Source organism: Silurus meridionalis, chromosome 27, assembly GCF_014805685.1.
Source record: "Silurus meridionalis isolate SWU-2019-XX chromosome 27, ASM1480568v1, whole genome shotgun sequence".
Lineage (NCBI taxonomy): Eukaryota > Metazoa > Chordata > Actinopteri > Siluriformes > Siluridae > Silurus > Silurus meridionalis.
Genome location: NC_060910.1, coordinates 5,628,767 through 5,656,349, shown reverse-complemented (window position 1 = coordinate 5,656,349; position 27,583 = coordinate 5,628,767). Strand labels below are relative to the sequence as shown.

Genomic DNA, 27,583 nt, shown 5'->3' with positions numbered 1-27,583 from the left:
TGATATAAGAACATCAACCAAAAACAATATGATGAAGAAAATGTTGCCATACAAAGGGTTTTTCCAGGCCATCACAAATTTTTTGAATCCACGTTACAAGGCTCTGCACTGACATGTCATCAGAAACAGCTTACAGTCCTCCTTGACAATATGTTCTCTCAGCCTCTGGAGCTTAAGACACCCATCAGGTTGAGCCACTGTGGTTTTGAGCAAGTGCAACAGATGTTTGAGTCCAAGGAGGGAATCAAAGCAGCATTTTTTACCATCCTAATCAAGAAATAGTTATCAGGACATTAAAATTTTTTTGAATATATTGGTTAATATTTTATTCACATTTGATCTGAATTTATCAGATGGCAATCATTAACATAGATCTGATTTTTATCCTAATTTTATTTATTTTCGGAAAAATGTGAATAGGTTGTCTATATTTATAATAAACATACCGGTCACAATTTTAGTCTAACAGTTTATGTATGCCGGTTCAGTGGAAAAATGTGACATTAGTGTGTTTGAGATGTTAACAAATACAGTGGAACCCACTTATCTCGACCTCGGTTAACTCGACAACCCTATTAAGTCGACGTTTTTGAAGTGGAACCGCCAAATTCTTGCTTTGTCTTCGCATTTTTTTATCGGTTATGTCAACTTTTTTATGTCGGCGAACCCTAATATCTCGAGCACAAGGGGAAAAATTTGCCATTTAACGTCAGTTATCTCGGTGCAGCCGCAGAAGAACTCGCGAAAGTGGCGGAAAAATCAAGGCTTACAGCTGCTACAGGTGTTGTATTGTATACTGGTGAATCTCTGCTGTTAGTTGGTGCACATATGCATTTTGTTGTTAAATGTTATGCGATGAACGGGAGGCGAAAGTAGAAGCGCGGCGCTGAACAGCACACGGGAGAACGTGGGATGAGCAGCAAAAGCATAGAATGAACACCGGCAGGATCGGGGGGAATCCGCGATGCGCTTTGGGAAGAAAAGCGCAGCCGTTGAGAGAGTGCTGGTGGAAGACACGTGCGGGATACACATGGCGATAACAACGACCGCCGTGAACCAACATATACCAACAATAACGGACGGTGAGAGTGTGGAAGTTTAAATAGGAGCTGGTGATGATGCTAAACGAGCACCATATGTGCGCGATTGAAGCCGGGAGCTTCAGAAAAAGCGGCCGAGAAAACACCTGACACGCTGAAGGGGGCCGAAGGGGGCATGGCAGGTGGATTCCTGACAGATAACAAACATGTACTGTATGTATTTTTATAGAATGCCTTCAACAAACAAATCGCGGCAACGCTGTTGTGTAAAAAAAAACTCCAAAAACACGTGCATGCACATTCTCATTTATTAACGCACATCATGTACATAAAGAAATTTCAAGCACGTTAATATATTGCCGCCATTTTGATTTTCGTTTATCTCGATCATCGGTTATCTCGATGCTTTTTGGCGACCCCCTAGGACATTGACATAACTGGGTTCCACTGTAATTGTTGTTCTAATGATGTACACTGATGGAGTACATGGAGTCAACAGTGCAAAAGCAACTAATAACTCATTTTTGTCTCTATGTCTACTCTGACTTTGTTTAATTTTCTTTAAGTTTTATTTGCTAGTCATTCAAATATTCTACAAATTATTTAAAATATATGCAAATAGTGTATCAAAAAGACCTTGTTAATTACATGATTAAGCATACAAAATGTGCTTCATTTAATTTAATGCTCCATTACCCATGCATTTGTTGGAAAGTAAATATTTAGACAAAATATATTTTAGTCTTGAAATTAAATTGGAACTATAAAAGGTAATGTTTCTTCTAATAAAACACAACATCTCCATTGCCATTTGTGTTTGGCTGCTAAAATGTTATTTTGTCTATTTTCTCTATGATTTCTTAATTATGTCTTATTGCAATAATAGAAATGATTTGCCCAATTACCATCCAAACACTACAAAAACCTCAGAGGGAATATTTTCTAACTGAACATGTGCACCCTGCAGTTGTTAGTCGGTTCTGTCACACCTTCTTATAGATTGTTCAACACATCATTGCATGTGAAGCTCGCTTGTCTTCTATCTTGACACAGAGTGAGAAAACTCATGAACAGGAAAGCAGGAAGGAGCAATGCGATGTGCTGAGCATGTGCAGAAACACATTTGCTATACAGCTTCAGTGAACAGTGAAAATTTAAAAGGGAACATTCAGTAATTAATTAACAGCTTTTATAAATGATAGGTTGCAATGATATAAAAACAATTATGCTATCGATTTATTTAGAATCTTGCTTACACAACATTTATAATTGGACTCAAAGAGAGACAATGTGAACATTTCTACAAAAATGTTTTGAAAGATAACTGTGTGTGTGTGTGTGTGTATATATATATATATATATATATATATATATATATATATATATATATATATATATATATATATTTTAGTTATTACACTGAAAAGCATCCATATCTGTCCATGTCCATGTTGATTAGAGTATTTCAAACTTAAAAAGAAAAAAAAAAAATATATATATATATATATATATATATATATATATATATATATATATATATATATATATATATATATACATTCAACCCCCGATAAATAAAAAAAGCTGTGTATGTTTTCTTCCCCATGTGACGGGATTTGCTCCTTCAGTCTGGATTAGCTTTAAAAAGCCCTCACTCTCAAACTAAAAACACTACATGGAGTTGTCACATGACTGGTAGGTTTATCACTGGCTTGGGAGAAGTGAGTAAAAAATGTTATCTGAAGATGATCAAAGTGTTAATTGCCTCAAAGAGCTGATCTCTGCTCTGTGTGTGTGTGTGTGTGTGTGTGTGTGTGTGTGTGTGTGTGTGTGTGTGTTGCTGGAGCTGAGCGCTCCATCACATGGATTATTCTCACTTGCGTAAGTGTCAGAGCTCTCAGTGCTGTGTGAAGAACTCCAGCTGCACACATGTCTCCCAGTTCACCACTGCTGCATGTACTCCCACTCTGCTGCTGCTGCTGCTGCTGCTGCTGGGTGCTGCTGACATTTTTTCTAACACAGGGTGAGTTTGATATGTGGGCGTGTGTGTAACAGTAACCAGACAAGTTTTTATGAGAAGAGGGATACATGTAAATGTGTTTTCACTGGGTTAAATTAGTCCAAGTGATTATTTCTATTATGTATGTGAATTATTTGTTATATTCCACCACCTCGGGGTGGAGCCTCCATTCCCCGGGCCTCGGCCCTTGCCTCGAAAGGGTGTCCGCTCTCCAGTTCAACCAGCCCGGGATGTAAACTGCTCTCAATTAGAGAAGTTTTCCCTGGGACCATAGAAGGAAGTGTTCCAGTGCCAAGAACACGGCCATCATCTCCAGGCAGTTTTTGTGCCAAGAAAGATGTAAACAGAAGAGGCTGAATAGGACTCATCCATCTCCATGCCTTCTGCTAGGTCAGCCTGCAAGCCCCACGACCTTCAGCACCGCTTCGCTTCGCTATTTAGACATTGCTTGCACAGATTCACACACAAAGCGCTTACCTGAACAAACAGAAGCTAATGTCGCTTTCATCTCACTCCCATTTTGTAGCTTCCTGGTTTATGCGACTTTGCCTGCCGATGATGTCATGACTGTCTATTGGCCGGATTTAACATGATTCAGAGCGTGAACAACACGGGCGTTCCCAAAGCGTTTTCAACGCAGCTCGAGTTCCTGAAACACTATTTTCTTCACTACTGTGCCACCATGGTTAAGTTAATGTTCAATGAATTAATTTTGAGGGCTAGTGCCTCTGGTTAAATTCCAATCAATAATGCATGTGAATAAAATATATTGGTTATTAATATTTACATTTTTTCTACATGTAATATATAATGTTTCATACAATTCCCATTTCACATTATATTGATATTAGCTAAACAGCCCCAGGTTAGTATTGGGTTATTGCAACGTATTGTGGCATGAATTCAGCTGTGTGACATAAGGAAAAAAAGACTAAATCGAGTTCATGCTTTAGTCTTTCCGAAACATTATAAAAAAGTGTGTTTTCAGATTACTAATTGATGATGACTACAACTTTTTTGAAAAGCTGAGTGAATACTCCAGCGTATTTTGTGCCTGTGTTCTTGTAGCTCATGCACTGCAGTGTTATGCCTGCAACATCCAGGGCCAAAGATATGTGGATGTAGGATGCTCTAGTCCTGGGGTCATAACCTGCTCCCGTTTCTACAAAGGCTTCAAACAGCGCTTCTGCATCCGAACAGAAAGCAGTAAGCCAACCTCAAAGCATGAACACACCACAGGGCTTTATTGTGTAGATCATAAAGATGCTCTAATAGGTCATGTAATAGTCCATTATGAAATATCTATAGGGAAATTCATAGTTATTTATTCTTTAAGAAAGAGGAAGCTGTAAATCTCTTAAAACTATTTCAGTTGACTGGTTTATCCGTAAACAGCCGTCATTTTTGTGTTCTGTAAGTGACTTAAAATCTGCCAGTCTCTCAGGAACCATATATTCATTCTATACTTTCATTGTTACTTATTAAATCTGTTAAAATAACATGCTTTATAACGAATAGCTAAGTAACAAGCCGAGGCATTAATGGGTTAATATTAAGAGTGGCACAGAATAGTAAAATCTCCTGAAGGAAATGCAGACATGAAGATTGTTGCCTTTGATCAATTCTTACTTTGGCAGTCCACTAAGCACTAAATCCTGACTCCTCACTTCTTAGTCCAGTGCTGACTATATGGAAGTGACAGAGTAAGAAGCTTTACAGAGGGATAATCACTTCTCTGACCGCTTCGTGTTGATCACCATGTTCCTCTTCACCCTAATTAACCTGCATTAACCTCAATATCCATGCGCTAAATTACTTATGCTTTGGGAATAGCAATACCTTGACCACAATTCAGATAATCAGTTATAAGGGTCGCTTGAAGCAGACTTAACATGGAGTATGACTGTTGTATTCGTGATTCTGATTGGTCAGAAGGTGTTGATTTTCTATAACAGCAGCTCAGACTGTAAAAAGCACTATACAAATTAAATGTATTTGATTTGAATATTCAACTAATAGCTATTCAGACTAATAGTAATAATAGCACTAAATTGCTGTTGTGTAATGTAAAAAAAGGTTCTGGCATTGATATGGTGAAGCTTTCTGTTAGATGTTTATTTAATCTATTTGTTTTAGTACATTTATGAAAGAGAGAAATGAGAGAAGCTGCTTAGGCAATGACCATAAGAGATAGAAACTAAATTGTCATTCATTTTCAATTTATGCATGATAAACTATAAACATTAACCAGTTATTCCAGACTCAATGTAAAAGTTGAATAAATTGGTATCATTTACCAGAGCAAAATATACTGTATATTCTAATCATTGGATCGCTATACAGTGTCTAGAAACCTAATTGTTTTGTAGCTCTCTCTGGATCAACAGCAAGCACTAATCCTACACTTGGCGTGTCTCATCCACTTAACACTGGCACTGCTGTCACAGTTTCAGACAGTTCAGCAGCTGTAGACTTCACAGCATTAACTTCAATTCTTAAGTTCTGTAAAGCTGCTTTGAGAAAATGTCCATTGTGAAAAGCGCTATAGAAATAAACGTATTTACATCATATTTTGGCATTTTGTGAAATTTTTAATGCATGTATTTCAGCCACTCTTTATATGCATGTCTATAAATAATATTTGTGTAAAATTTACAATGTCTAAATCCTTTAACTGTAATTATGGTCTTTAAATGCAAAGCATTATTCCAAAGGTAAACTAAGCCATTGTATTTGATCCTTGTATGTCCACAGTTGCTTTAGGTATGGTGCTCACAAGTGGGTGTGCTACATCTCGTCACTGCCACACAGAGGAACTTCCAGGAGTAAAAATACACTGCTGTGACTCAGATCTGTGTAACTGCGCTTCCCGGTATCATAAGTCGTCTTTGTCTTCATACACGCTTTCCCTTATGATGCCTTCGCTCACCATATTGTGGCTACAACACTGACAAGCAGGGATGTCAAAAAAGAAAAAGGACAGAGGGCATTAAAAAGTGTGCAAGATTCAGAGATTTGACAAGAATTTTAATCAATTAAGGTCCCAAAATTACTGTTAAACAAAACAAACTGGTAAACAGAAACACTCAGAACTTCAACATTATGGAAGACCTGCCAAATACACTAAATGGACAGTTTGTGGACACCTGACCATAAGATTCATATGTTTTTTTGAACAACCCATTTCCCATTTAGTCCCCATTTGCTGTTATAAAAACCTCCACTCTTCTAGGAAGATGTTCTACTAGATCATTTTGAGTGTTTACATGAGAGTTAATAAAGTCAGGTACTGATTGAAGTAAGGAGGCCTGGGGTTCAGTCAGTGTTCCAACTCATCCTAAAGGTGTTGAACAGGGTTGAGGTCAGAGCTCTATGGCAGCCACTGAAGATCTTCCACTCCAGCCCATGGAAACCATATATATACATGAAGCGTTTTGCACAGGAACAGTGTCATGGTGGAACAGGTTTGGGTCTCCTATAGTTTAAGTGAAGGGAAAATTTCATGTTGCAATCAAAGACATCCTATTTAATTGTGTGGTAACAGTTTGGAGAAGAGTCGGAGCTAGAAAAGTCAGATGTCCAGGACTTTGTTTCATATAGTGTATACAAATCTCCTATTATATGTTGTACTTTTTTTTTGCACTTGTTTCTTGAGTGTATCTTTTTATTGTAATACAATTTTGATAGTGTATTTTTGTTATTGTAGTCAAATGCCACAGATATATATATACATTGTTCTGACATGCATGCTGTTTAATCACAATCCAATTACACTGTCTTAGAGGTGTTCAATACAATGTCATCTTACACTAAACTGAACCTGGCAACCTAGCAGTATGAAAAATCACAGCTTTTTGCTGCATTTCATAATCAGTGCTTGTATATCATCTTAGATGCGCTATATTTATAGCAGAATAACTTATGCATCATTAATATAAACATTACTTTTTGATAGTAGGATTTAGGAATCTTGATACTTTGATCAGTCATAAACATCAAGTACAAATAAAATGCTTTTTTTTAAAACGATTATCTTTTTTTTTTTAAGCGATATTGCGGCTAAAGTACTAATTGCTTTTTTATTAACTAAATACAGCAATTTTCTTTTCTTTGTTTGATTGGTTGGTTGTTTTTTTTTAGGCTGATTCCCTATTTTGTTTTTATTTCCACTTGAATGAATTCAAAATCCTTCTAAAAGACCATTATGCAGTCTTGCAATTATTTCCTTTGAGTTAATGACAAATTATGACCTGCATAAAAATTCCATATTATTTAGCTGTGGATAAAATTCGAAGTACAAAACACCAGGACTTCAGCCTGCACTAATGGAAGTGACCAGAAGGTGTCAGCATTTCAGAGGTTTGCATACACCAGGCCTGTTACTCTGTTAATGATTTCACTGTGTCTAACATGTTTAACCAATTTGTCCTTGATTAGCCTAACTGTTTAACAAGCAATCATTCAGATCTGTGCTTAATTACACATGCAGCTTGACATTTCCCTTAAATCAGCTGCCAAGGATTAAACAAATATTTTGAAAAGAAGAATTCTTGAGATGAAAAAAAACGCTCTTTTAAATTCGATTGGATTTAGACCAGTCCATGAGGACACAGAGACAGGCATCTTTTTCATAGAGAGCAGGAGACATGGAGAGGCCCCCTTCTAAATCCACCACTCATCCTTTTTATGGAAGGTCGCTTGTTTTATCTGTTGATTTCTCCTCATGATTCACGCTAAAATGAGGTGATCAGAATGTGCTGAGCGAGCACTCTGACAAGGTTGCAAGAGGGTGTATGGAAGGAAACTGGCTTTTTTGGCAAGCCTTCAAAGCATATGCACATGGTACTGCTTATGAGGATTTAAGTTTTATGGAGCGGTAGTCTTCAGGAGGATCGTTCCTTAATTATGTAGGGCTACGTTTTTTAATAAAGGAAACCAAAAGAGCCTTATAAGAAAATTAAAATAAATCAGTGGGGAAGTATAGATGAAGATAAAGATGATGCAGATACAGGAAACTTGGTAGGCTTCTTCATTGTTATTAATTTCTTAGCTGTCACCAGAAGTACTTTTACTGAACTATTTAGTATTGACTTTCTTAGTTTTAGGTTTCTTTTCAGCTTTTTTGTAGCCTGTGGAAAAAAATTTACTTATTTTATTATTCCATTGTTTAATTATTCAGAGAAATTAGTTATTAGTTAGATGTTCTTATTTGTGATACTTCCTGCATTTTACTGATGAGTGGTCATTCCCTGTGCTGTCCAATTTCTTCTGTATCTGTTAATATTAGACAAACATTTAACAGATTCTAACATTTAAAAGTGTTGCTGATAAAAATTAAATGTGGATACCTGCAAATGTCTAGCAGAAGTGTATCGAAGAACAGTTATAGAAGAAGGTAATGTGTTTAGGTGTATGCACTTTCACTGTGTGTGTGTGTGTGTGTGTGTGTGTGTGTGTGTGTGTGTGTGTGTGTGTGTGTGTGTGTGTGATGAACTGGTACATGCTGAGGTGCAACTGTTCCTTCAACTCACACACAAGGATGATGGAGTCACACTGTGAACCAGCTGGTTTAATGCTGCCTAAGATGGTGGGAGCTAATCAGCTCTCCTGGGTGTGCGCAAGCACACACACACACACACACACAATAAAAGTGTGTGTGCTTGTGATGGTTTATTACAGTTGATGTGTCTTTTCTGACTTTGTTGATATTCAGGCATGTATGCTTTTTCTTTGGGGGTTTGGGGGATTATTTATGCTCAAGAACTGGTTTTCCAATTACAAATGAATAACATTTCTTCCACTAAGTTCCATATATGTATACTATTATTGATGAGGACCTGGAAAACATTATAATATATGAAGTCACTGTACACGTTTCATGCTATATTAAGACTAAGCATGGGTTTGATGTTTTCCTAAGCACTTCATTAATCTTTGATGTAGACTCTCCCCAAACATACTTTTTTAGATGGTATTGTATTCCCTGCTGAGCCCAGTCTTAGGTTCCCGTCGGCACATACCACACGGCTTAGTCATATGATTTATTGAATGGATACACTCTACTTTTACAAGTAATGTTGCATTTCAGAGCGATTGTTAAAAGAACAGATTAAGCCGAAATCAGGCAGCTATGCTGGCATTATAATTCTGATCCGTGTATTGTGTTTCTCTATTCAGTACAGCAGGCTCCTTTAAATGAGGCCTGCTTTCCATAAACCTATTATTACACATGACTGCACTGGCCACAGTGTGGTGTGAGTGGAGCATTCAGCACATACAGCATCGCAAAACCGAGCAAGTGTGTAATGTTTTCGGTTTAAAAAACACTAAATATCACTCACTTCATGTCATTAAAGTCATCATTACATTATTGTATTTGTATGTTACTGTGAGTAATGTGAAATGCATCATTGATATATGATATATACTGATTGTGGCCACCAAAAAAAGTAATATAACAAAACTATGTGGTATAATTTTCTTTTTTGATTGTAGTTCATCCTTTCAGAGTTAATTTGGGACTTTTGAATGAGCAGGAATTGTATCTTCAGCTACAGGTAGTAATTTGCAAGACTGTCAGAAGGTAAGATTAAGGCTGTGATTGGTGCCTGGTATGAAGCTAATATGGGTGGATAAAAAAATTATGTTTTCTACTTTTTCTAATTCAAAATGTATAGATAAATTGTGCCTTCTTAAAAAAAAAACATGAAGACTTTAAAGGGACAAATGGTGTAGGTATATGTGAATTGCGTGTATGTACATTATATGGAAAAAGTGTCACCTGAGTTTCTTTCAGCCGTATGTACAGTAGTTCTAGATTTTGGATGCATACAACTGTATAGGATGTCATTGGATGTGGCAGCATAAACATTTTCCTTCACTTAAACTTGGAGACACAAGCATGTTCAATCATGACACTGCCCCTGTGCACAACACAAAATCCAAGATATGCTTTATATGGGATAGTGTGGATTATCTTGAGTGACCTGCTATAAAGCACTGATCTCAACTCTACTGAACACCTTAGAGATGAATTCGTATGCTGCCTGAACTCCAGGCCTCATTCTACTTCAGTACCTGATTTGCTAATGCTCTTACGGTGGAATGAGCGCAAAACTACACTCCAAAAAACATCTTCTTATACGTATTGTATATACATACAAATGGCTGCTAAACTTCTGGAACCAACTCAGTGCCTGCCCCTCCAAACCACCACATCCTCTCCATCCCGTCTCTGAAATACACATTTAGCCTGCAGGCAGATCTACTGCTTTAACAAGATTTAAGCTAAATTAGGCTAGTAGTAAATTACTCACAGTAGGATGCTACATAATAATGGACCTTTTTCATCAATTTAAATACACAGCACATGTTTTTTTCAGATGGAGGTCTCTTTAAGATATGCAGTTCTATGATCTTTTGTCCTAAAGCCCACAGAACTGTTGTTTGTTTTGTCAGAGAACTAACCAAAAAAAATAAAGCTAATAATGAGATTATCTAGAAATAAGTATGGAACATGGTATGTATGTATGTTTAGTGTATACTAAAATTTAGGCTCTAGCATTGAACTATTTTTGCAAAATGGAAGAAAAAATACAATATACCTGTTCAAGCACAATTAATAGATTAAGTAGCACACCACTGCATTTCCCCCCTCAATTAATAATAGATTTACAATTACCCCATTTCATTTTTGCAACAGATCAGTTACTGTGTCTCCTTATACTATACCAATATTCATTACTAATATTCATACACATTTTATGTAAGATTAAAAATGCAACAGTATCTCCAACTGAAGAGGAGAGTGGAACAAAATCAAGAAAACAAAATGTAACTTTTGATTTAATTCCTAAATAGGAAACATAACATGATCTGGTGCTTATTGCTTGTGTAGCTGTTATTAGCTACAGTGCATTGTACCTTGCTAATTCTAGCTATTGGAATGCAAGATGCTAATGTTTGATTCAAGCTGTCTTGGTTATTTTGAGTAAATGTAAAGTTAAAGATTTGTACATTTACTTAAATCATTACAAATTGCATCTCAACCGTTATATTTTTTATAGATGAGAATTTTCACCGTTATTTCGCTTCATTTTAATTTTCTTTGCAGTTGCCCATGACCAAAGCTTCTAGAGAACCTGTTAAGCATCTCTGCATTCTTCCAAGAAAACCTCAGACATGCTGAAGCTGAGAGACTGGCTTGGCAAGCCTGAATGCTAAAAAGCCATTAATCCACAGTTGCATCATTATTTTATGAGAACAAAGGATAGAATCTCATGTTGCACCACAATCTCAAACATTTCATCGCTGTCAGTGCTGTCGTAGGTCCTAAGATTAACGAGTCTAGACATCCTACATTGACTGAGACTGGTTTTGTCTTCTGTTTTTTATTAAGTTCGAATTAAGCCTGGGGCAGTTGATGCAGGAAGTCATTAGGAAGAGGAAGTTATATGGGATCATGGATAATGTCTGGTTCCTGTAATATACACATTTCTGTGAAAGAGAAGAGCTGCTGCTTCTGACCGATTCTGAAAGTGACATACCAGAAATGGCCTTCAGAAGCACCATTCACAGGCCTTGCCACAAGCCAACAATGAGACGTGACAACATCCTGTCATGAAGAATGAACATAGTGTCAATTTTTTCTGGAAAAACCCAGCTACCCTGCTTAATGCTAAAATTAGCATACTTTTATAAGCACGGTAAAGCATTTAACAAAATTGTCATAGAATCATTAAACATGCTCCCAATGCCCAGCAATTAGCATTAAGTAATTAGGCGTAACCAATAATTGGTTATTAAGTCATTGGAATTTTCTTTGCCTTTTAGTTTGTAATGTTCAAGTTTAATTATCTGATGCTCATATTATATACATCTCAGTGTAGACTGCTTTGAATACAACACAAATGTGTTTTCTTAACCAACTCACCGTAAAATCGAAATTTCCCAATTACTAATTTAAATACTTTTCCACTAACAATATACGAGAAATGAATAAATGCACATAAACCGATAATCTTTCTAGGCTATACTCACTGCAATAACAGATATTTATTACAGATTTTACATATTATTAAAAGATTTATATATTTGCTTATGGATGCTTTATGCTCCTAGTAATAATATGTTTAGATTTGTTTTCTGATAAATTGCATTTGCTGTATTTACAGTGCTAAAAGAAAAAAACGCACATATCTGAAAATTGTTCCTTTGAAGAGTTTTTTTGTCGCGTCCTTCGCATCACATTATTTCATATACACTCGGAATCTTATTTTATCAGATGTTTTACAAAAAATAAAAAGCACTTTTCACTAAAACCTTTTTGTCTTCTGTTGAATTTATGTTTTTAGGTTTTATATAAAGGAAAATCTATTTTTATAACAGTACATGCTATTTTCCTATGAATAACAAGTATATCCTACAATAACATTTTAAGAAATTATTTTCTTATTATTTCTATTGTTGTTGTTATTATTATTGGATGAAGTCTGGTTTGCATAAGTAAATAATTGAAAATTAAAAAATCTAATATGAACAAAAAAATCCCCTATTTTCATTTTCTTGTTTTAAGGTTTTTAAAGTAGAATTTTGCATTATCTTTTGCTCTTTTCTTTTGTGTGCCTTACTCATCTATTTTCTTGTTGAATACAGGCAGTTGAATTTAGACTGCCTTTGCCTTTGATCCAGCCATATGAAAAGCAGATTTTAAAAATGAAAAAAAACCAAGAAATATGAGTCGTATGACTCTGAAAAGCCATGGATTATTGCTTCAAGAACAAATAGTCATGTAATTGTAATCATAGTGCTTTTGTTGTTAGCTGTGTAGTACCAGGCACCTTGCATTTCCAAAATAAATATACCATATAATGAGGGATTTGTAGAGGAAATCCTAGTTCTACCCAGCTACACGCAGAGAGCTGTTGGAATGTATTTAATCATTCGTAATTAAATCAAATGAGATAACAGTAAAATCAATGAAGGTATATGTGTCTCTGATGTTTCATTTCAATATTTATATATTTTAATGTATCCAGGTAATATGGTGCATGGTTAATATGTTGACTCTCCCAGCACAAACAAACTGCCACTGTTGGGCTCTTTAAGAAAGGCCCTTAACCACTAACCCTTAACTGCTCAGTAGTATAAATGAGGTAGTTGTACTGTAAGTCACTCTGGATAAGGCGGTCTGCCAAATGCAGTAAATGTGAATCTCCGTGCTCATTTTTCCAACCACCTTTAACACATCTTTTCTAAACCACTTCTTGTATGAAATTTCATCACAAGACAACCTCATCAAATGTTAAACACATCACAGACTGATCATAATCACATCACAGTGGACGTTCCTCCCAAAGTTTCAAAACTTGTGAGTGGACAGTCTGGTTAAATTTGATGCATAATTGGGAAGTGAAAGTGCTGCAGTCAGCAACATATTTATGTGCAGGCCAACAGGGAAAAGGGCACAGCTGCCCTCATGACATGTTTCTTCATCCACCTTTGTGGTAATGTTCCTAATCTGTATTTATAGATATTTGATTCAGCATGGCAGTGAGTTGGAAATATAATGGGGACTGTAAAACATAAGTTTCAGATTTCACAGCTTCTGCTTTCCATTTTTATTCCATTTCATGATGATCGGTTTTGGGTATTTTGGAAGAAAGGAAACTGCTAATGTCATAGTTACTTTACCATTGAATTCTATATTGGATAACTGGAATAAATTACAGGTTTATTGTGGTGTATTCGGTAATGTTAGTATGATTTACAGGTAATTACTGAAAATGGGCTTTTCCTGACATTTTGTAAATCTTGACTTGCAATAAAAGTGGAACAGAAGTAGTCTAATGCAGGGGTGTCCAATCTTTTTAACAAAGGGCCGGTGAGGGTACAGGTCTTCATTTCAACCAATCAAAGTTGGAATAAAAACCTGCACCCACACCGACCCTTTGTAGAAAAGATTGGACACGCCTGGTCTAATGTTATCTAGTGTTCTGAATTTCTTTCCACTCAATTTTGTAATGTGTCATTATTGCAAAGAAACATTATAGTCAAAATTATATAGGAATTACATGCCAATAAGGTTTCAATACATTAAGTCATTATTTTTCATGTACAACATGGCCGTTTGTGGTTATGAATTGAAAGCTACACAAAGAACATCTACACAGAAAACATAAAACAAATTCCACCGATTCCACTCTTGATATCGGAATGAGATTCCATCAGGAATAAAATAGGATTAAGTAAAGAATTGAAAACCAGGACTCAGCCCTATAAATGTACTTACAGCAAAGCAAAGGCAAGCTAGGCATTCCCATGTGTAAGTAAAATAATTCTAGCATGCAGTCTGGATCATCCAGTTTTTCTGTCCATTGCTATAAAATGACAGCTTGCCATATGGTAAGCAAAACAACTGAGCAGATGATCACACCTGGGGGAATAATAAAGCAGACAAGCAAGGCTTTGTTACTATAAACTATTCATAAATAGTTTTTACCCACATTTCTAGTGTTGGAATAGAGTAAAGGAGATTTGTTTTTTAATATTTTATAAAATGCATATATAAAATCATCTGAATGTAGCTGACATTGCAGCTGCACGTGTGTTTCTGTGTTTAGAGGTGACTTTGTTCTTCATCCCTCGGGATCCGTGTCAAAGCCACAAGGTCTGTATATGTCTGATCATTTGTCAAAGGAAAAAAAAAAGAAATGTCATATGGCCACAACAAAAAAAATGAAAAGGAGAGACACAGAATTCAATTCACCATGTTATACCTTGGTGTGTTTTTGTTTTTCAATTTTTTTTTTTTTTATTTGTGGCACCATAGTTTATCACAGGAGCAATTCATCAAGGTTGCTAGAAAATGTAAAGAATCTTTCTGCCCGGTAGACCATACAAGTAAAATGTCAGTCCACAATTAGCCTACATGTTTTTCCAGCTGTGAGCATAATGAAAATACCAAAAAAATTGCATTCCTGCCTTCTTTTTTTGTGATCACAGAATTTATTTTTATCATATTCTCTTTGCGTTCTTTCATTCTCAAAACTGATATCTTTACACCTTTAGGAAATGGATTTAAATGCCGAGATACTGAAATTCAAATACATACAACAGAAGCGTTTGAAATTCAATCGTCGGGTCTGGTGTTGCATGTCCTTCATAACCCCCTAGTGATGGACAAATAAAATACGTTTAGATAGTTAACATTCCTCTGCTTAGATTCTTATCTCAATTATCTGTATGATGAACTGATCGTATTTCTGTGTAATGTTTGAGCTCAAGGTGTATAGTTGAGACATGTTTCTTTTCTAAGCATGCAAAACTTCAGAAACGGAGTATTGGCTATGATTATGTATCAGAGAGTAAGAGCATTTTATTTTTACAGTTTTTCTCAGTTGCTTTGAAGCATTTCTCAAATCATCCTTAATATTTGCAAAAAAGTAAGTGCAAAATAACGTGTACAAGCAGCACAACACATTGGATTTCTTGCAAAAGCCTCTCTCAAAATCCTTAGTTCTTCTCTCAAAAGTAAGTATTTGTGTCAGTGAACATCTTATTCCCATCAGAATGCAAAATCTGTTTGTCATTGTTCAGAAACAAAATCATCAAAATATTCAGTCATGTTGTCAGTATGACGCTGCACAGTTTCAGGATTTCTTGATTTAAACTATGGTTTGGATCACAGTTATTGAAAATGAACAAAATGTGACTTTCTTCTGTTTGGCATCTATGAATTTCAGCAGCACAAAATTATTGATTTTATTGCATATTTGATTTATATTGATTGCAAGAGACCAGACAAGATTCAGTTAAATTTTTAATTCTTTGTTTTGCTCTGTCTTTATACACTCTCCAATCCACAAGATTCACTTTTGACCTGTTTTAGAGAACTAATTGTTTATTGGTTGATCGGATGCTGTTCACTCTCCTTCATTAGTAACATTCAAGATTCATCTGCACAATTCATCAAATCAAAATACGAAAAAAAAGTTCAATAGAAATTTTAGATGACAACTGGTTTAACCATTTTGCATTCAATGACGTATGCAATGAACTGATGCCGAGATGTTTGGGGGTTAAGACTATTTAGGTGAAACCAGTATAATATATTTTGATCAACATGACAAACAACTGATAATGTAGGAAACAGCAGACACTTGTACATAATCGTTAAAATGAATGTACTAAAGCATTTGCAATTTGATCAAAGCAACAAGAAATGATTTTATGATGTGCACAAATGACTAAATGATGTGGAATAAGTAGTTTTAAGAATTGCTCCAAAGCAACTGAGAAAAGCTGTGAAGGTTTATGAGATCCAAATTTGACCTTTTTTAGAGAACTAGTTGATTGTTGGTTGATCTAATGCCTTACAAATTAGTGACCTTCAAGATTCCTCTGCACAGTTTATCAATTCAAGGCACATTTACAAAGAAAAATTTATTCGAAATATGAAGAAGACAAGTTTAACAGATATGGTCAGATATGACGAATAGTTTAACTATTTTGCATCCAATGAATTTGCAATGCAATTAACAGATTCCTAGATGTTTTGGAAGTTAAGAATATTCAGATGAGAATCAGTATCATGTCTTTTGATCAACAAACAATTGATAATGTGGGAAACAGTAGACAATTGTACACAATCTAAACGAATGTACGAAACCATTTGCAATTAGTTCAAAGCAACAAGAAATTTATTTTTAGCGACAACATGACCTGCAGGTTGAACAAGTAGTTTTGAGAATTCCATTTCTGATCTGAGAAACGCTCCAAAGCAACTTAGGAAAAACTGTAAATGTTCACTTGAATGAGAGGACATGGTGCAGGGGAAGGTGACGAGGGGCTACACGAGGCTCTCTGCTTTATGACCGCAGGGTTCCTAAGAGATGACCCGACTCTGACCCATGCTCCGGTGAAGTTCGCCTCACCATGTTCTGGCTCCAAACTATTACAAAATGGCAGGATCTCAGCAAAGGGGTCTGCTGAGGGAGCCTGTGAGGTACAACACACATTCTGACTCATGTTTTCCTACTTTTGCCAAGTTTTAACAATAAAAAATGTCCTTATTTCAACCATATATATATGTATATGTCAGTGTTTAGTGTAATCATTTTTCTGTAATGTGGGATCATGTGAATTATTAGGATAAATTGCATAACACATTGAAGGTAAAAAAGATTGAGTGAACCACATTAGTGAAGGAAATTTGTTGTTTTTTGAGGGTTTTTTTAAGAATGTGATGCAGACACCATTAACAATAAATAAAAGCTACACAAAGCATATACACTGTACAAAGTCATGTGATTCACACACAGCTTGTATGCTTCTCAGTCTACAATTATATCCTGGACAACGCAAAAGCAAAAGTGCTTTAGAATATTTTATAATTCTGAATAAAGCGTTTCTTAGGATTTTTCCGAATCTTTGTAGTGAGCTCCCTTGTTTAGACCAGCCGGGTTGTTTGGTTTGTACTCTGTCTTCCTAAAATGACTCGTTCACACCACAGACTTGGCCGAAGTAATGTAGAGCCAGGTGGTTTCCTACACACTCGATCCATATGGTGCCCTTTGGTTTGCTCCACCACTACTCCATTTTTTTTTCTCTCACACACTCTGACTCTCGCTCATTCTCCGTTCTCCTCAGATGAGTGTGTTGACATTCAGAGAAAAGGCTGACTGCTGACAGCTCTTTGAGCAGAAGCAGACTATTGTTTTGAAAGCAGTGAATCTAGTATGAATGAGGGAGTGTGTGAGAGAAAGAGAAAGAGAGAGAGAGAGAGAGAGAGAGAGAGAGAGATAGAGAGAGAGAGAGAGAAAGCGAGAGAGAATGCAAGAGAGAGAGAGAGAGAGAAAGCGAGAGAGAGAAGCAACAACATTAATGAAAAGCAGATGTGCCAGCAAGTGTTTGTGCTCAGAGCCAGAACCTCTGGTTTTGTGTGTGTGTGTGTGTGTGTGTGTGTGTGTGTGTGTGTGTGAGAGAGAGAGAGAGAGAGAGAGCGAGAGAGAGAGACTGCACACATGTTTGTGTTCGCATTTGCATCCTTCTCATCTCATAACTGCTGGTTGCTGTGCGTCTCTCGGCGTCTGATGGAGCAGTGCAGGGTGCATTGAGCCTGGGGAGTTCACTGCGAGTTGACCATCTGGAAGAGCTGGTGGACATACAAACTAAGAGTGTGTGTGTGTGTGTGTGTGTGTGTGTGTGTGTGTGTGTGTGTGTGTGTGTGTGTGTGTGCCAACTATCTGAGGCTGTGGAAAACTCAGGCATACTTCAGTGTTACATTATACATACTTCTCTATTCTTCTTCACTTCTCTGGAGCAAAAATACTGTCAATCATATGTAGAATATGCATCTCAAATGTGTGGTTTTTTTTATAATGTAAACCTTTAGAGACTTATATAGTATCCTAATGTTTTCTTTTCGGGGTTAAGAACCCATAAAAAAAGTGATGCACTCATTCCACATAGGCACCTCCATGTCACAATGTCCGTGTCACTCCTGTGCTGAAAACCAGATCATATCTACTATTAGATGTTGCCTTTCCAGTGATGAAATGGGGAATTGGGGACAGAGCAACAGATGGGTTTCAGTCAGTAACTGTATACCTACAGTGACTATATCTAGGTGCTGCCTGATATAATAATAGGGAAAATAGGGCATGTAAAAAAAGCAGATAAAACCGTACGTCCGTCAACTAGCACCTGACTGCAAATCATGTAGATAAATTTGCAAGCTATTGCAAAATTCTTTTTATATATGGATGTTCTTTCCTCTGCAAATAAATAAAATGTGGATACTTGAATTATTGGCAGCATAAAGAGGAATTCTTTTGACAAGTATTGTGAGACTCGGCACAGCGGGTCTTGAACACAGCATGGTACTTGAATGTGGACTTGGTGCTCAGTAAGTGTTATTGAATTCATCTGCAGCTTGTTATCTCTGCTCTCTGAACCGTTTTGGCCCAAAGTTTGATTTTATTTTTTAAAACGGTCTTCTCAAAGCTTGAAAAGAACTAAAATACTATGTTTAAATAGTGTCTTCTTTCTGTATCACTCTGTCTGTGTGTGGGTGTGTGAGTGTGTGTCCAGTGGAAAACTGGTTTAATGAGCTGTGCACTGGGGGGCATTCCCTTGTTTCCTTGAAGTAGAAGGAAGTGTGGAGATTTATGACATGGCTGATTGCCCCTCTCTTTCCTCCACGGTGGCTGACCAGCAGAAAGGCAGAAAGAAAGTGAGACGCACTAAATCACACCCGGCGAGCTGCTGCACTTGGTGTTGATCCCTGAGAGATTAATCACAAAGTCATATCTTAATTTGTCTCTATGACACTCTGCCCTGCAGCCAAGGCTGCGCTCCTCTTTATCACCTGCCGGACACTGGGCTTTGATGGAAGTCCGACTCGCTCCATTTGATCACGGAGATTAAAGTTGGATGATTGTGTCAATGTATGATTTCAGCATGTACTGTATAAAAAATACTTGAAATCAGATGCACAACAAAAGCAATTCCATGAATAGTCACTCTCAATAAATGCAAATTCTGGGATGCCAGTAACCTGTGAACCTGTTTTCTTCTTTCCTTAAAATTGCTCGATTTTTCTTTTTTTTTTTGTACTTTAATATTTCCTATACGTGTACATACTGGAAAAATAGTCATATACAATCAATAATGAACAGCATGTAGCTTAATGATTATTAAGTTTAAGGATGTTTAGAACCTGCTCAAAAAAACTAAAATTGAACATGTGGCTGGTTTTCACATGATTTTTTTTAACAAAAACAATGAACAATACATCCATAACCCTTTAACTTTTATACATTTATACAAATTGAGTCATGTGGAAAGTTACACATTTTAAGATCAGACTCTATATAAAGCTTGTTACCTAATTTTAAAGTGTGATGCCATTTAGGTCTATTTACATACATAGAAGAAGCTTTGAAGCATTTTTTCCAATTTGTACCCAAATGTCTGTCTGACAAACAATGACCAAAATATGAGCATCTTTTTTTTTTTTTTTACATGTAAAGGTTTTTATTATTATTATTATTAATATTAATGTATGCTCATGTTTAAAACCAATACCAGGTGTTGAAATGTAGATAATGTAAATTTAATGCATCCATGCTGTTTTGCAAATCCTTGACTGTATCTCTTTTTTATAATAACACTCCAAGTAATCCTAACATATCTCCTGCCTATCAGAGGATTATCAAAGGTCAAAGTCAACACAAGACTGTTACTCTGCGTGCTTCATTTATCTCTCTTTGTCTCACCTCACACAGACACACACACACCCCACTGTGTAGGAGTTAACAGAAGATGCTGACCTCTGGGCCACTTGCGGTTCCTGATCCACAGTAAGGAATGTGAACCTAAGACCTCAACTGACTAAACGCAGCTTTCATAGCATATGTGCAGGAGCACCGTATAACGCCTGGTTTTTATGAGCCTTATGAATGCTGGATGCAAAATCGTTTATGTTTCAGGGTCAGGACTAAATAAATTGGTCACAGCTCAATGTTCATATAGATTTGACGTTTGAGTTTTTAACTTAACTGCATTAAGCTTTGAGAATACATTAAGATAGTAGCAGAGAACATCACCTTGCCATTAGGTGAGGGAACTTCAATTGAGCAGGGCTTGCCGTTACGGCAGATCGTTCTCCTCAGAGGATGCCATTTGAAAATTGAGGCTGGGCTACAAGCCGTACAGACGGTTGTTCTAACCTCTGACTCTATCCTCATTCTTTTTTCAGCCTGTGCCTGAGTCAATGTGCTGCTCAGTGTTGCAGAGATCTAAAATTATCTTTACTTTCCCATCAAAATCCTCCCTCTGGCATCGCAAATTCCAATTTGCTCTCAATTAACACTGGGTTTGGTTAAATAAGTAGTATTTGGGACAGACTAATTAGGGGAGAAAAAAAATCAATCTATGAGACTGAATGTTTTTTTTTCATACTGCAGAATAGTGAAAAAAATAAATGGTAAATTATACTTTAATAATGTTTATGAATATAATTTAATATTACATCACTCTATCTTTAAACCTATTTTTAAAATTCACAACAAAAAGAAAAAAGAAACAACTCAATAGATTTAATGCAAAATCTGCTTGTTTATTTTTATTTTATTTTTTATGAAAAAAACGTTTCTCACTGTAAGGAATGCACTTTTGTTGTACTGTTTTTAGACAGTATATAATCACCCCTTTTTTTTTTGTTCTAGAAAATATAGTGATCTCTGCATATACTTTTTGTACATTTTTTATAGTTCCATATCATCATTGGCTCACATGTGCACCATTGTCTTTTTACAATTATTTCACATTATATAAAGAAATTATTATGCAAAAGCTAATATCAATCCATCATTTCCTTAAACTTTATCAACATAAATTTCATAGTTGAAAATTGACCTAATTATGTTCAATAAAGCAAACCAACTTGTGCAGAAAACTTGTCTTTGCAAAATACATTTTAATCACAATAAATCAATTTGATTGAAATGAGACTTTAGAAAAACAAACTGAACAAAGCTATTACTTTAAAGTTTTATTCATTACATTTGTGTATAATGAGCTGGAAGAAAGTAAGTAGCTGTAGCCTATGATTGATATCAGCCCCATTTAAAATGATTTAATTTAAATCCTCAGCAAAAAGTCCCACAAGTAGTAATAGATTATACATTCTCACAATGTCAAACCTACAAGGGGAATGTACAAAGAGAGGGCAAGCAGCTCCTGTCCTAATTGCACAAAGATATTACAGGGACATTAATGAGATAATGGCTGCTTGAATAAAATTAATTGCTCCTCTGAGTTTTATAATGCCTACATTAATAAGGATCTCGTGTAGCGGTGTGAGAAGTCTGTGTGGCAGAGCATAAAACAGTTCGTCTTCAATTGAGATATAGCTCAAAGCTCATTGGTATTCTGTAAGATTCTTTCTTTTCCCATCACTATATCCCCCTTTTTCTGTTTCTGTCCTTCCTCTGTCTCTCTCCTGACACTCTTTCCTCGTCAGTCTTTCTTTTTTCTATATTTCTATAGCTGTATTTTGTCTATTCATACATGCCAGGCCGGGAAGGCAAAGATAAGCAGATGACTTTATCATGTGTTTTTATTTAAAGGCGAATAATTGTGTTTATCTTGAAGGCACAAGTGCAAAACACTTGGAAAAAAGCTGTTTTATGCATTTCTACATTATGTCATTATAAAATTGGATTTTTCAACCCTCACTTACTTAATAACTGTATTACAGCTGTTACAAGTTCCATAAAATATGGGTCACCAGGAAACATTTAGCAGAAGAGACTCAAATGTCAAAATACAATGGTTCTCTCTCTAGTGGAGAGAGAGAGAGAGAGAGAGAAAAACTATTTCTATAAACTATATATATATATATATATATATATATATATATATATATATATATATATAGTTTTCAATCTCTCTCTCTCTCCAATCTATCTATCTCTATCTATCTATCTTTATCTATCTATCTATCTATCTATCTATCTATCTATCTATCTATCTATCTATCTATCTATCTATCTATCTATCTCTCTCTCTCTCTCTCTCTCTCTCTCTCTCTCTCTCTATATATATATATATATATATATATATATATATATATATATATATATATATATATATATATATATATATATATATATATATATATATACTTTTGTTTTGATAGATAGATAGATAGATAGATAGATAGATAGATAGATAGATAGATAGATAGATAGATAGATAGATAGATAGTATTATAATGATCCTTTTTCAACAAATGTGTAAATTGAAAATATTGCCATAGTATAAGATGATTTAATGATAACATAACAGCATCTCATGTCATTCGTTTACAGGAAAATAATCAATCGGGGGAAAAAAATCAATATCGCAAGACCCATTCTGATGTAAAGTATCATGGCTGTGACTGAGCTGTAGCTATTGCAATGACAGCAAGTTTGATATTGCTTTTATACAATAGATATATAAATAAGTAATATTTTTTTTATATATATACTAGTAAATTTATATTTCTTGCTCCATCAAGGGAATTAATTCTTGTTGTCAATGTCAGGAGACAACTGACTGAGACCACTTCTAGAAATGAATTTTATAGAGTGAACTGAATTGCTATATATATATTTTTTAATGCACTAATGCACATTTCTTTCTGGAAATTACTTCAACCGTCACATTATTTAGTAAATAAATAGGTTTTCTGTGTTACTGCAATTATATTATTATTGCATATAGTTGATTATTGAAATTGTGTGTCCTACCCATGCCTATACACTCCTGTCAACCAAACAATGAGGAATTATCAGTGATCTTTTAGTGACTTTAATGACCTCATGTGTTTACTTTCTTACCGGACTGAATTGACTCATTGTCAGTGCGACTGTAAGGTTTGCTCGGCGTCACTGCGCCTGCTCGGATCGCCCTCGGAGTCCCCCCTGAGAGGGGCCCCACGTGTGTGTGTGTGTGTGTGTGTGTGTGTGTGTGTGTGTGTGTGTGTGTGCAAGCAAAGAGCCGAGATACGGAGCCGCGCGCGCTGTAGTAGTGTTCACTTTAGTCCCGTTCATAGGCGCGCGCGCAGACGGCGGAGTTCATACACGCACGCACGCGCGTACGCACGCACGCATGCACGCACTCACAAACACAGTCGCTGTGATTCTTGCTGGATCTTTAATTGCAAAAATCTCCGGAGTAGCAAAGAGCAGTAATTTTCACTGCAGCTGGCATGAGCTAATATGGAAACCAAACCTTTCTTGTCGCTAGGTAAGTTTTGCGTTTAGGTGTGTGTGTGTGTGTGTGTGTGATGTGCTTTCCTTGTTTTCTCCTCACTCAGAGGCAACAGTCATCATGCTGAAGTCATCAGCCTCTGGATTGTAGGTGTGCTTTTCCATTACAAACATCTGGATACAAACTAACATCTGGATACAAACTAACACTAAAACCACGATTGACTTCATCCAGCTACAAAACCCCTGGAAATGCACTTGGCTTGAAGTATGTTTTACTAGTTTCAGTTTACTGTCATATGTTGAGGTTGAGTCACTTTTCTGCATTTGGTGCACATCTGGGCTTTGTCCCAAACTGCTTACTCGTCCCAATGCCTAACTAGTGTACTAAGTCCAGTACTTCCCTCCCCTGTTTTTCCAGAAGGAGCTCTTAAATGTAAAAAAAAAAAAAAAAATTGTTGTCTTCTTTCTATACACATCCAGATGGATCTTAAAAACTTCAAGTCGCCCTTTTAAGGCACACTTTCATTTCTCCAGCCTTAAGTCTTGCTTATGAGAAATGGTCTAGATGTCGGTACATATCATGGAAAGGTTAAAGGTGTGGAGGTTTTCAGGATGTCTGTGATGCCGTGCTGTGTTCAGGATTATCCAGTTCCTCTGCATGGCTCGTAAGAACTTCCCAGACCTTCAGATATTCCTCATTATCAATATGCAGCCATTATTCGCTAACTACAGTGAAGTTAATAGAGAGTGAGCAATCCGAGTCCAGAGTCGCGTACAGGTTTCTGGCTGTTTAAAAGGTAAAGCTATTAATCTTTGAAGCGGTGTCCAACTCGCATACTTCCGTGCTCAACAATAGGCCGTGGGGAGCATATGTGGTTTGGAACGTGGCCAGAAATCCTTTCGAGTCTATAATCAGCAGACCTTGTTCTTATATTAGATCTGAACCCCTGAAGCTCCCCCGGTGTGCAGTAGATGAAACCATGAAAACGCCTTCTCGTGCCTAAGTGTGGAATTTAGGGTAATAATACAAGTATTACACAATGGTGCGCTAAGAAGCTCCAGGAAGATGGTAAAAATGTTTTTTGACACTCTGTGCTGGCAATTTTTCCCTCATTTTTTTGAGGCTCGCTTTGTCAATTGCGACAAAGCGACAGTAGCATCCATGGTGCGTGTTCCTGCTTTGTACCCTGACTAGGATGCCAAGATTGCTGAACGAATGATGATAATGTGGTACGTAGGTTTAGTCCACTTCTGTCACTCTGTAATCAGCGTAATGGAGACTAATCACTATACTCTTAGGTACATCTTGGGAACTTCCCATCCGCTTGGCCTTAGGGGTGACCTTCCGACGTGAGCAGTGACTCCCAAGTCCACGGGTGTCAGAGGGAGGCATTGAGTGTCTTTGTTGGACGTTCCGAGGTGTTCAGGACCACCCCAATAAAAGAGGACCAGTTGGGTTTACAGCGCTGTGGTTTAGTAGGTCTGAGGAGGTGATTGGTGCCTTTGTGAATGTCTGCAGCTGTCAGTTTTATTAGGGAGCCTTTAAAGGGAAAGTTAATTGCTTAAAGTGACAGCAGCTCACAGACACCCTCCAGCCACTGTCTGGCTCCGAATCAAAGGCAGCCTGGGCTCCATTCTAGACGTTCAGAAGGGCCAAATTGCACTTAAGAAAGACAACACACACATTTGGTACGAGGGATAAGAAAGCCTAAGTCTTAAGTTTTGCTTCCCTTTTGCACAAACTCTCGTCCGAGTCCGTTCTAATATAACACAAGAGCCAGACGATAGGTTCAAGACGTTATCTTCTGTATGATATTCCCCAAAGCCCTAGTCGTTAATGATTTGCTCTGTGTACTGTATGCACTGATTCATTGATAACAGCTCGCGTTGCCCCTTGTACTATGGACCGTGCCATTTCCCTGCTCTTGTTATGTAGCCTTCGGGCTGACGCTATCCACGGATCTCTGAGTGACCCTGAACGCTACGACTCCAAACTCTGAGCCACTTTTGCAAGTCATGACTGTCACAAGACTTTATTAAAAGGTCGTGTATGAATCGGCCGCTTTTCGTGCTTCCCCTTTTCCACTTGTGCAGTGGATTAGACGTATTTGATCTCCGCTGTCTCATTTACTTCAAGCTCATGGATTTGGCATTTGTAGCCTGGCTTTGAGACAGAGCGACAGAATGTGCCATGCTGCTCTCATCTGCTCTCATCTGCTCCATCTCATTGTATGAGAGTAAACACCCAGTTGCGTGTATGTGTGTGTGTGTGTGTGTGTGTGTGTGCTGAAAAGGATTTTCTCTTTACCATCCAGGCTGCACTAATGCTTTGCCTGGTGTGCACAGGGTCACGGACGCCGTAATGGGGCCTAATATGTCTGTGGCTACTTTGAAGACATTGTAATGAGGAGGGCAGTTGTGTAATTACCAGGTGCAAAGTTGGGGGTTAAATTCTCTGTTGGTGTAGTAGGATATAAACTTGACCTTTGAACAAGTACAAGTACAAGTACAAGCCATGGGATTGAGTTTATTTTTAAAAGGGGGGTTTACTTGTGTTGCAGGTTCACACAAGGCTTATTATTAAAGACGTGACAGAATAGTTATGGAAGCTGTATTTTTCAATTATCAGCCAATAATGATATTATAAACCTGTTCTCATTGTTTATTGCTTGTTTTCAATGGAATCAGATTTCCGACGAGTATTCCTGTACTGAGGAAAGCAAAAATAGCCTATTGACTCCAAAGGGCAGTTATTGACTTCATCAATAAATATTTCAAGTTGAAATCCACACCATAGCGAAGGTCTGGAGATATAAAGAAGCTATTTGTATGCGATATTATCCTACTTTCCAATATGAGAAATGCCATCTAAAGGCACAATTCACACTTTTATTCACACCTACCCATTCCAACAGGTTTATAGCCAGTCGCAGGAAACCAGAGAACCCAGAGGAAACCCGTGCAAGACACACAGAGAAGGACATAAACAGAAACTGCATACAGACTTTGTGTTAATAACGCACAATCAGAGCCACAGAATTATGTTTGTAACGCAAAGTTGCAATTTGTTCTTATTTCTGAACGAGTACTGAGATTTAGTGCTAATTGCTTAATACTTTTTATGATGCAAAAATGTTTATATTCATGTCATGTATTTATCTTTTAATTTTTAAAGCCCTTCAAAGTTTTGCTTCAACACCTCTTTTATTTTAATTTTTTATTTGAAGTAAGCGTTCTGTTTCCTGTGAACACACTGTTGCATGAAAGCGAGGCAGTTGGTAGCTCGAGATAAGATCAGTCAGAGATCACGATATCCTTAAAGTCGTGCATATCTTCAAGGCTGAGTGCATTAAATTATACACACAAATTCCCAAATACGATAATGACCACCTCGATCTAGTACTCAAGTGCTACGAGACCCGTTGTGATGTGCCTCGGTTACGATCCTGTTTATTGATCCCTTTCTGTGTTAAATCGGCACATGAAAGTGCAATCACAGCTGTTTGTTCAATATATAAAAACACTCTTGTTTTTAGCAAAATACATTGACATGCCAAAGAATGTAAAACCCTTTTTTCAATTGCTCTGAGCGTTCAATGGTGATATGTGTTCAGCCCTATAGACATGGGCACCGGGCCAAAAAAAGGGAACATTTTGCTCCGTACAAACTGCAGAGACAAGATGGCTCTGTCAAGATAGACATTTACAAGGATGATTGAGTAATACAAATAACCGTCAGTGTAGGAAAGTATGAAAAG

At 36.8% G+C, this 27,583-nt stretch overlaps 2 protein-coding genes across 7 annotated transcripts in view; both read left to right on the top strand.

Moving 5' to 3' along the window:
- The first annotated feature begins 2,718 nt into the window (after positions 1-2,718).
- On the top strand, positions 2,719-7,051 carry LOC124380321 (CD59 glycoprotein). 3 transcript variants are annotated; one of them, XM_046841181.1, is made up of 4 exons: positions 2,719-2,735; positions 2,933-3,063; positions 4,129-4,266; positions 5,815-7,051. In XM_046841181.1, exons 2-4 carry the CDS (start codon positions 2,970-2,972, stop codon positions 6,009-6,011), a joined length of 429 nt encoding a protein of 142 aa, XP_046697137.1. In that variant the 5' UTR covers positions 2,719-2,735; positions 2,933-2,969; the 3' UTR covers positions 6,012-7,051. The 3 variants fall into 3 exon arrangements, 2 of the variants coding, with proteins under 2 accessions (XP_046697137.1, XP_046697136.1); XM_046841180.1 differs by lacking the exon at positions 2,719-2,735 and having other exon boundaries at positions 2,868-3,063; XR_006924661.1 differs by lacking the exons at positions 2,719-2,735; positions 2,933-3,063 and adding an exon at positions 3,070-3,450 and having other exon boundaries at positions 3,587-4,266.
- A 16,563-nt stretch (positions 7,052-23,614) lies between these two features.
- Positions 23,615-27,583, top strand: part of rxrab (retinoid x receptor, alpha b) — a 46,838-nt gene continuing 42,869 nt past the window's right edge. For 2 of the 4 annotated variants that reach the window (XM_046841217.1, XM_046841216.1), the window contains exon 1: positions 23,618-23,859. In XM_046841217.1, coding sequence (XP_046697173.1) covers positions 23,832-23,859 — 28 coding nt within the window. In that variant the 5' untranslated portion in view covers positions 23,618-23,831. Of the gene's footprint in view, positions 23,860-23,902; positions 24,091-27,583 lie in introns of those variants that run through there. The other 2 variants (XM_046841219.1, XM_046841218.1) reach the window with 2 other exon arrangements.